The sequence below is a fragment of the Echinops telfairi genome, unplaced genomic scaffold (genome assembly GCF_000313985.2).
Source record: "Echinops telfairi isolate 266 unplaced genomic scaffold, ASM31398v2 ScPeMD7_7400;HRSCAF=8409, whole genome shotgun sequence".
In the NCBI taxonomy this organism is placed as follows: Eukaryota; Metazoa; Chordata; class Mammalia; order Afrosoricida; family Tenrecidae; genus Echinops; species Echinops telfairi.
In genome coordinates this window covers 18401582-18412654 of record NW_022111300.1, presented here as the reverse complement: position 1 = coordinate 18412654, position 11073 = coordinate 18401582, and the positions used below count along the sequence as shown (strand labels likewise).

General features: G+C 37.9%; 1 protein-coding gene across 6 annotated transcripts in view; it reads left to right on the top strand.

The window, feature by feature from the left end:
- Positions 1–11073, top strand: part of TRAPPC8 (trafficking protein particle complex subunit 8) — a 104467-nt gene that overhangs the window by 59332 nt on the left and 34062 nt on the right. For all 6 annotated transcript variants that reach the window (XM_004702933.2, XM_045296125.1, XM_045296126.1 and 3 more), the window contains 4 exons: positions 2722–2946; positions 5438–5546; positions 7798–7992; positions 10257–10387. In XM_004702933.2, coding sequence (XP_004702990.1) covers positions 2722–2946; positions 5438–5546; positions 7798–7992; positions 10257–10387 — 660 coding nt within the window. The remainder of the gene's footprint in view (positions 1–2721; positions 2947–5437; positions 5547–7797; positions 7993–10256; positions 10388–11073) is intronic.

The following is an 11073-nucleotide window of genomic DNA, read 5'->3' as shown; positions in this document are numbered from 1 at the left end:
TCTAGAAGAACGCTGTTCTCAGTGGTTATGTGGTTATAAGGACTCAAAATTTGACTTTGCCTTTGGTATTATTTTAATGTGAAAATATTGTGTTACTACTCTACTGTTTTTATTCTTAGTGATTGGCTTTGGAAAGATTACTTTGATGTGTTTGCTGCTATTTTGAGTTTCTGTCATAATGTATTTTGACAGATAACATGATTAAAACCTAATTTCAAATGTCCTCTCTTTTAGTCATCTCTCTGTAAATATCCACTGCTTCTTGGCACTGTAGGAATGTTTCTCTATATGCCTCTTGATTTTGTAGCATGGTGACATCTATTGCAATTTTATTCGAGTGCTTAATCTTTTGCTGTTCTCAGTCCTGCACTGAGCACTGCATTGAACAACAGAAAGTGCAGTTTGATACTTTCCGACAGCACCTTAAAAAGGAAGTGGAGGTGGCACCTGGTGCTGAGAGAAAACCTTGCCATATATTGCCCAATCAATGCTTGATGTCCTGCTACCTTAGTCCACTACTTTTTCTGAAGAGTCTGAAGCACAGCCTTTTGGCATCCAGAGAACTAACAAGCAAGCTGAGACAGACAGGCAGCCTAGCGTTCAGTGTAGTCAGCAGAACAAATGTTGACTTATACTCATTTACTGCCAAGCTAACAGTTTGCAAATTGTAAAGGTACAATTCTTTGGTCCTCAATGCCTTTTCTCAGCTCTGTTGACAGGCATGTCTCTCATGTCCTTGGTCTCTTAGCTGTTTAGGCCCTTGGCCTCTTTCTCAGTGGGTTAAAAAGTCTGCCCACTGCTTTGCCTCATAGTTTTAGCAAGACATTTCTGCTCTGTACCATGGTCTCATTGCTATTGCTCTGCACAGGGATGCTGCTTCTGGTGCATCTCCTGCCTCCATCACTTCAGATATTGAGCTCATGTATGCCACTGGTGGTGCTACTGGTGGCTTTTCTTTCTTGGCGTTCACAGGATTATCTCCTCCTGCTTCTGCGGTGGTTCCTTTATGTGCACATAAACTGTGTGCATGCTTCCACCCTCTAATTTGATGGGCATTACAAAGACATGGATATGGGTTCGACCCATAGAGAACCTGTGCACAACAGAACGGAATACTGCCCTGTCCGCCTTCCTCACACATGGGCTTGAGCTCATTATTGAAGCCTTAGTGTCAAGACCTGAAGAGATGGGCCAAATTAAGTAATTTCACATCATCGCAGCAAAAGGAAAACACTTTGGTAAAGATAGGTATGCTGTTTTACCTGACAGGAAAAAATTCTATGTAAACACTTTGCTTTTTACATACAGTGTAAGAACATTTTGTGAGTGTCATAGTAGTAGCCAAATGTCTTGTTGATTTTCAATTTGTTAGCGTATGAGGGGCTACCCACCAAAAAACCCAAAAAGCCGGAAAAAAAACCCCTGCCGGGCAGAGCTTTCATAGTATGCATTTTTCCCAGCTAGGTGAGCATCGAGGAACTTGCTCTCAGTGTGCCCCGTGGTGTCAAGTGGGAAGGTTCTCTCTGGTCACATTGCATTTTTTGTGTGAAAGCAGTTACTTTTGAACCTCATTTTTTGTGATGGCCAATTTAAGAGAACAGTGTGCAGCTGTGAAATTTTGTTTCCTGTTCGAGAAAAATGCTGCAGAAACTGTTGTGATGTTGAACACAGCTTATAAGGACAGTGCTATGGGAAAAACTCAGTGTATGAGTGGTTTTCGCGTTTCCAAAAAGGAATGTTGATTGATAGTAAACCTCATGATGGACATCTGTCAATTTCCCGAACGCACTGAAATGTTGACTCGAACTGCCTTTGGCATTCTGTTCCACCAGGTCATATTGTTCTTCGGGCTTTCTATTTAGAGATTCCGAAAAGATGACATAACTGTGTGTGACAAAACAGGCCTGATTTGTGGCAGATGGGGAACTGGTTTTGCCACCATGACAATGCACCTGCTCACGCAGCCATCTCTGTGTGCCAGTTTTTTGGCAAAAAAATAGCATGCCTTTCTTACTCAACACACATTACTCACCTGACCTCGCTCCGTGCAACTTCTTTTTGTTTCTGTGAATATAGAGGGACATGAAAGGAGAGCAATTTGATGACGTGGAAGAGGTGAAGATAAAAGCAAGGGAGGTGCACTGTTTGAAAAGTGTTTCCAAGAATCGGATTGCAGATTTGACAAATGTATTAAGTGTAATGGAGAGTAGTTTGAAAGTGATAAAGTTGTTTTGTAAAAAAAATTATTAAATACATAGCTTTGGGAAGTAAATTCCATTTTGGGGGGTTGGGAAGAGGGGTACTCCCTCGTATATACTTTGTCTTTTTCCAGGATTTAAAATAACTAAAGCAAAGTCGAGAGATGAGTGCCTGCCTCTGAATTTGACCATTTTAAGATTCTTTTTAAAGAAATAGGTGCTAGATGTCAAGACAGTATTGCTTCCCATTCTTTCCAACTACAGTCTCCACTCCATTCTGCTCCCACTTCCCACCATGTATCCATGTGCCACACATGCAATTTTAAAGCAATATGAAGTGACTATAAGTTGCATTTATAATTGTAAAGGGACTATCACGTTAGCTGCTTTTTTCATCAACCTGCTTTGTGTTTGAAGAAGAATCAGTTTTCAATTACTTGATTTTGTCTATGTGTACATGCCTTTTTTTTAAGTCCAAGAAAAATTTGGTTGGTAATATTTTTAATGTTTTGTTTCCTTACAGAAAAAGCATGCCTTGCGCTGCTATTGTCAAGCCATGCAAGTTTATAAAGGAAAAGGCTGGTCTCTTGCAGAGGATCACATTAACTTCACTATTGGGCGTCAGTCCTATACGCTTAGGCAATTGGATAATGCCGTGTCTGCTTTTAGGCATATTTTAATCAATGAAAGTAAACAATCTGCTACCCAACAAGGGGCATTCCTCAGAGAATATCTTTATGTTTATAAGGTAAATACTTGTTTCTAGAAGTAGATATTAAAATTAGATTTATTTCATTAGTTTTTAGTAAAACCATATTGATTACATCTCCTAGGAATCTAGTAAGAACAGCCAAAAATATAATTTTTGTTCTCCCACCCCTATTAAAATATCCTTCCATTCTATTCTATGAGTTATGCTAATTCCTAAATCAGCTTCCTATTGATCCGTGCCTCTTCTTTCAGAGGACAAAATAAAGGGAGGAACATGTATTGCCAATTGATGGAGACAGGACAATAATGTAACACTTTTTGTGATTTTGTAACTACACCATTAAGAAAAACAGCCCACTAGGAATAAATTTGTGGCATTTAAAAAAAATTTTTTTTTTTTATGATTCTAAGAGTAGCCATAAAACTAATGTTTACTTGAAGATAAATATTCTCTCTTAAAAGTAGCGATACTAGGAGGGTAAAGGGAATGTAGAGGGAAAAGAGGGGGACCGATTACAATGATCTGCATATAACCCCCAGAAAAGTGGGTGAAGGAGACATCAGTCAGTGTAAGACATGAAAAAATAATTTATAAATTATCAAGTGTTCATGACGGAGGAGGGCTAAAATAAGGAGCTGATAGCAAAGGCTAAAGTAGAAACAAAATGTTTTGAAAATGATGATGGCAACAATTGTACAAATGTGCTTGACACAATGGATTTATGTATAGATTGTGATAAGAGTTGTATGAGCCCCCAATAAAATGATTAAAAAATAATAAAAATTCTCATAAAAGCAATGCAATCCAGTTATGACCCAAAACCATAGCCTGCTACATTTTATTATGACAAATATATCATTATTATATATCAGTAGCAGAGGCTTTTGTTCTCGGCATTTTCTGGAGCCATTAAATTAGTTCTGTATCATAGTGACCCTATGTATAACAGTAGGAAACTTACCAGTTATGGATTGTCTTCACAGTAGTAATCTTTGAGCCCATTGTTGCAGCCACTGTGTTTTTACTGATACTCTATTTGACCTAGCACAATGTCCTTTGTCAGTGTTCAGCTATTTCAAGAGGTAGCATATGATCAAGAACTAGTGGTACTGAAGGAAGTCCAAGCTGCACTGAAGGTGTTGGTGAAAAACAGGATTCAAGGAATTGATAAATGTTTCTACAACTGGATTTTACACTGAAAACCAAGAAATTTTGAAGACACGTACCTGGCCAACTGAAGAAAAAAATGCTATCTTTGCGTTATGCTGAGGAAGAATACTGAATATACCATGAACATCCAGAAGAGTGAATGGATCTGTTTTGAAAGAAGTATAGCAAGAATGTTCCTTAGAATCAAGGATGGCAAGCCTAATCTCGTGTACTTTGGATACGTTATCATGAGGGACCAGCAACTGGTAAAAGACTTCATGCTTGGTAGAGTACCAGAGAGAAAGGAAGATTCTCAATGAAATGGATTAACACAATGGTTACAACAATTGGCTCAAATTCAATGATTGTGAGTATGGTACAAGACAAGGCAGTGCTTGTGTTACTATAGGTTGGGATTCCCCCAGTGGCATTTAACAGATTCTAGTAAATGGCTTTATTAGCGTACTAGCTACAAATTGGGCTGCTAACTGCAAAGTTGGCAGTTCAAAACTACCAGCTGCTACTCAGGAGAAAGGTGAGGTTTTCTACTTCTGTAAATATTCTCAACCCACAGAGGCTGTTCTGCATGAGGGTTGCTAGGAGTCGGCGTAGACTTGATAGTAGTGATGCATAGTTAGAATAAACTTGTGGTGGGCTATGCTTCTTGGTCCATAGTTAGTTAAAAAAAAAATTGAATATTCTAGTACCCGATTTATAGCTGTGTTTGGCATAGTATAAAATAGAAAAGATGCTTCTAACTTCTTTATGGTGAACTTACAGAAAAAAGATGTATTTATAAACTCAAATAATTTTATATCATGTTTTGTTACCAATCATTGGAAATTATGTGTTCGTTTATTTTATTCCTCTCAGAAAGATGAAGTTTGGTTTTAAGGGATACTAACTTGGGCATTAATGTTATAGAGCAACTCAAGAGTAATTTATAGGAAGGAAGGATATTTCACTTAAGGTAGGATAAAATATTAGGTGTTTTATTGAAATAGTAAAGAGATATAGTTTTGCCCTTGAGGTTTATAGTGCATATTTATCCTTCAGAAAATACTACCCCATTGTACTTTATTAATTTGAAATTATAATGGGTTCGAATCTTGACAGATACTGCTATAATGAGTCACAAGTTAAAAAAATGATGCATATCAAAATGATGTTTGGAAATGAAATATCCAAAGAACCGAACTACTTAGTAGTCCTAAGAAGATTTTCTTCAGTCAAAATAAATGATTACATCTAAAGTTTTTCCTGGTTCTAAAATTTTAAATTGTGTTTAATACTAGAAAAATAGTGATTGTGTGGGTAATTATTCTTGCTTAATCTGTGTTTTAAGTTTTCCCTGTTTTTCCTTTGTTTCTCTTTATAGAATGTAAGTCAGCTATCACCAGACGGTCCTTTACCACAACTCCCTTTACCATACATTAACAGTTCAGCCACACGGGTTTTCTTTGGCCATGACAGACGACCAGCTGATGGTTAGTAAAGTCTTAATTTGGCTGTACTAGTGACTTTTTGTCCTTTTGTTTTTAAACATTTTCTTTTCCCAATTATAAAATGAAGTGTCACTGTTGAAGAGTGTTTGCACTAAGTAAGAGTATACCAAATCAATTGCCCTGTTTTTCTTCCTGCTTCATAATAAAAGCCAATGACAAAATAGCTGAAATTATAAAAACTTTTTTCACATAGTTTAAGCGTAATAACAGCATCTCGATAAACATTTTAATGGCTATATGATGTTTCCTTCAATACATATCCTTTATTTGCCATTCAATGTTAAATTGTTTTTTTATTTACATGAAACCATTATGATGAACATCTTTGTGGATAAATATTTTTTAAAACTTTTATTAAGAAATTCTCAATTATGTACAATATTAGTTATATAGTGCTGCTATAACAGAAATACCACAAGTAGGTGGCTTCAACAAACGAGGTACTTACTCTCACAGTTGAGGAGACTAAAAGTCTGAATTTAGGTTGCCAGTTCTAGCAGAAGAATCTTTTCAACTCTTGGAGGGTGTGGGGGGAGGGCAGGGTATGTCCTTCTCTCCTTTCAACATGTGTGTGCCCAGTATTTCTTACTAATCTCAATGTGTCTTGGCACGTTGAGATAACCTGTAAAAGCAGATACCTATACTTATCCTGGATTACAGGTTATACAAAATAGTCTAATTCACAGGTGGAGGCTGAGTAATTCTTTTTTTCTCCCTCAAGTGGAAGTGGTAGGCAAAATAAGTTTGGGAATTTAAGGTCTAGGACCCTGGTTCCAAAGGATACCTTCTGCTCCCAACTCTTCTTTCTTTCTTTCTTTCTTTCTCTGCTCCATTCTCTGTTTTATGCCTCTTATAAGATAAAAGGTGATGCTAGGATCCCTGGTGAGGTAGTGGATTACGTTTTCGGCTGCCAACCATTCAAACCCCCCAGTGGTTCAAACCAGCCAGACACCGTGTGGGAGAAAGGCTCTTCATTCATTCATATTGTAGCTGTAAACATTCTTATATTTGAGGTAAACAATTGTGCTTCTCCTAGAGCAGTGGTTCTCAACCTTCTTAATGCCGCGACCCTTTAATACAGTTCCTCATGTCGTGAACCCCCCATCCATAAAATTATTTTCGTTACTACTTCATAACTGCACTTTTGCTACTGTATGAATTGGATGACCCCGGTGGAAGGGTTGTTCGACCCCCCCAAAGGGGTCGCGACCCGCAGGTTGAGAACTTTTTTAAAAAATCTTTTATCAAGACTTTACTAGAGTCATTGTTTTAATAGCCAAAAAAGTGAAATAACTAAAATCCATAATAAGAATAAATTTTGATGCATAGTGGATTCATGCTTTAAGAATGAATGAATGAATTCTATGTATTTCAACATGGAAATACCTACAACAATGTTGAGTGGGAAAATCTAATTCTAAATATATAGATAAAATGTAATGCTATTTATGCAAATTTTAAAACAAACATTCTCAACATTGTTTATGCTTACCTGATGACATAATTGTGTTTTGTTTACTTTTAGTGGATGTGATTGATAGGCTTTAGTTGCTCTGGGTAAGAAAAAGTATTAGTGGGATCTGGGGACAAAAAGGTGACAGTAACTGTAGCTAACATTTTATTTGAAATAAAACGGTGACTGTTGACATTGGCGACGATTGACATTGTTATATTTTTGGCATCCAAATATTGTTGTATTTTCTTTGCTTTTTCTGTATATTTGAAATATTTCATAAACAAATTGTAGAAGACCAGGGAAAACATGTTTTACTTGAACAAGGGATCAAAGAGTGTGACTATAATTGGCAAGGTTCCAGTTAAGCTAGAGCAGGGGTCAACAAACTGCAGCTTTGAGAGCCCTAGATGATTCTTTTGGCCACGTACGCGTGGCTCTGTAGTAAAATTGGAAATGAAAATAAAACTCATAGTTTCATTTAAAGGCTATTCAGACCATGGTGATTTCATTTGTAAAAATATATTTATGGCTCTTGAGTAATTTTTAAAATGTTGTGAGGGACAGGATTGGTTCCTCTGTCGAGTGTGCTGACGTCTGAGCCTTGAGTATTAACTTAGCCAGATAATTGGAAGTGTTTCTCATAGATTCTTGAGAATGGAGGATGAGTGTGTACATTATTTACTTGGATAGCTTATATTTTTATTTAAAACAGGTTTATTTGATGGCAAATGTTTATAATCATGGCATTTAAGTGTGGTACTTAATTTTATTTACTAGGTGAAAAGCAAGCTGCAACTCATGTAAGTCTTGACCAAGAATATGACTCTGAATCTTCTCAGCAGTGGCAAGAACTTGAAGAGCAGGTTGTGGCTGTTGTGAACAAAGGCGTGACCCCATCCAGTTTCCATACCACACAATACTGTTTAAATAGCTATTCGGATAACTCAAGATTCCCACTTGCAGTTGTAGAAGGTGATATACTTGAATTTTTTTTTTCATGTTTTTCTGTTTGCTTGTTTTTTTTGGGGGGTGTGTGACATTTTAATTTTATCTTATATGAATAACATACTAATACTTCTCAAACATTTCAAGAAGTCTTGAAATTGCTAAAGAGATTTAAAAAACAGACAGTCGAAAACGGAATCAAGCACATAGGCAGAGTTCTCATGAAAAGAGAGTAGTTTATGCACTCCTAGTAAGGCAGGTGGTAGATTTTTTAAGATGCAGTTTCTCCTTGGAGTTCTCTTAAAAATCTTAAGTCAGATTTTTTTTTTTTTTAACTTGATGGCTTAAAGCCTACTAAGGGCTGCCCATCTACTGAGGCAGCTTTCTTTCTTTATCATATTATCCTAATCTGTCAGCCACACATTATTTTCTTGGAAGTCAGTTTTGAAGGTCTAGTTAACCTTGGCAAGCTGTCTTGTTGCCGGTGTTTCCTCCTATAACTGAATACAGCTGATTTATTCAAGGCGCTGCTTTCCTTTCTTCACTCATACAGATAGCCGTTTACCTGTCCAGGCAGCGTAGCCTGTGGGAACATGGGGCCTAGAAGTGGTTTCAAAGTAATGGCTTCCAACATTACTCAGTTTGCCTCTTCAGACTTTCATGCCAAATGAAGTTGTAATTAAAAAGGCTAGGGACATTTCCATGGAGGGGTAATCTCTAAAGGAAGACGACCCAGTCCATGACAGCCATGTCTGAGAACACATGTGCTCACCACCCTGACTCTGTGGATGCGGATCACCGCAGCCCCAGACTTGAACTGTCTCAGTTTCTTTTGGATTCCCAGGAACTGGCTTTGACTCCATGTGACACAGATCTAGAGGTTGGCCAGGTCTCCACCCAGCTGCAGGCCTTCCTTGAAGCTAACTTGGGCTGGTCACAGACTTTGAGGAAGCAGGATCTCGATCCTGAAGCATTTCAGGGGTCCCCAGGGACTGCAGAGAGCTTTGGCTCTGGAGCTCTGGAAAGGTCCTGTGCCTTCACAGAGCTGGTTCCTGGGGTCCTACCTCTGGAGTGTGGGTGATGACTCTCACCACCCATAATTTTTGCATTCTGTCATGAGTCTTGCAGCTGCAGACATAACGGGGCGCTATACAAGAAGCATGCTGCAGAGGTCCTACTGACTTGGCACCCATGTTTAACAAGCTTTGGAGAGTGAAAACCAGCCCTCTTTCACTTGGCCTTCAAGATTACTACTTCACCTCTAGATTACTTGCTTCACCTCCAGATCCCAGAGCAGCTGCAAAAGTAGGGTGTCCAACTTGGCCCGAAGGTTTGGTTCTGCCATGGACTCTGTTTTACTTTAATCAACTTCAAGATAATTTTCGTCAAACAGTACTGGTGGCTAGGGATGGGAAGATAATTCAGAAGTTCATGTGAGGAGACCTCATACACGTGTGTGCAACATGTTAGGTTATAAATGACATTCCTTGGTACAGTGAAATTGGAAAAAGTAGCTAGAGGAGAAAAGAACTGATTGCTGAGTAAACATATAACAAGGATGTCGGGGACATTCTAAGAAACCGTAGGTGGGAACTATATGTGACCTCCTCCCTGGGGGATAGACAACCGAAAAGTGGGTGAAGGGAGACGTCGGACAGGGCAAGATATGACAAAATACCAATTTATAAACTATCAAGGGCTCATGAGGGAGGGGGCAGCGGGGAGGGAGAAGAAAAAAGAGGACCTAATGTTGGGGGTTTAAGTGGAGAGAAAATGTTTTGAGAATGATGTACAAATGCGCTTTACACAATTGATGTGTGTATGGATTGCGGTGACAGTTGTATGAGCCCCTAATAAAATGTTTTTAAAAAAAACCAAACCAGGGGTGCCAAACTGGCCACCCTCGGGCCCCATGTGGCCCCTGAGGTAATTTTTTTGGCCCACGATGCTCTGAAATAAAATGTAACGAAGGCAAAAAAAAAAAATAAACCATAGGTGGCTCAAACTGTTAAGCACATGACCACTAGCTGCAGACTGGTGGTTTGAAACCACCCCAACACCATGGAAGGCAGGCTGAGGAGATTGCTTCTAGAAAGTAGTTACAGCCTTGGGAAGCTGTGCAGCAGTTCCTCACATGTGGTCTCCAGGAGTTGGAATAGACTCCGTCAGCAGCCGTGTGTTCTGTTTAGAGATGCAGTGATCGGAAAGCACCGTATGTTTAGAGAATGAGAGGGTAGCATGACAGGCGAGATTTATTTAAATTAGTAATTTTAACTTTTCTGATTTTATAGAACCAATAACAGTGGAAGTGGCTTTTAGAAATCCTTTGAAGGTTCCACTTTTGTTGACTGATTTGTCATTGCTCTGGAAATTTCAACCTCAAGATTTCAATGCAAAGGATAACGGAGAAGTTAAAGAACTAGTAAGTTATTAAAAGGTATTTGTAATAAGTATGTTTCAGTTATAGTCTGATTTTTGTAATGTGTCAGTTTCTACTTAGTGAGCTATGCTTCAAGTTATAAAAATTATGATACATACTTATTGTTGAAAATTGAGAATGCAGAAAGATACAAGGAATAAAATTAAAGTTGTCTTCTCAATATCTAGAAATAAAGATTTAATATTTTTGCTATATGATATTATAGTCATCTCCATTTGAATATTTTCCATACCTATTTTGGTTCTAGACTGTTTTGGTGTTTTTTTTTTATCTCAGGATATGCTACGTATGTGTATGCATTTCTTGCTAGCTCTTTTCATTCTGTGTTGTTTTACATACCATATATACTTGTGTATAAGCCGAGTTTTCCAGCACATTTTTAAGCAGTTTTTGTGGTAAAATTAGGTGCTTCGGCTGATATTCAGGTTGGCTTAAATTTATATATTGTACATATTTTTATATGAAAATATCAACACTTCATTTTGCATATCTCATTACATGGATTAATTATTCTGCCCTTCCATTGCTTTTAGAGGCTTCCATTTGTGTACTATCATGATAATTCTGTGATGAATTTTGTGGAGTAGTACCTGTTATCCTTACTTAAGATTATTGATGGAGCAAAGTTTCTGAGGCATGGAATGAGAGGATTTGGGGAAGTTAATATT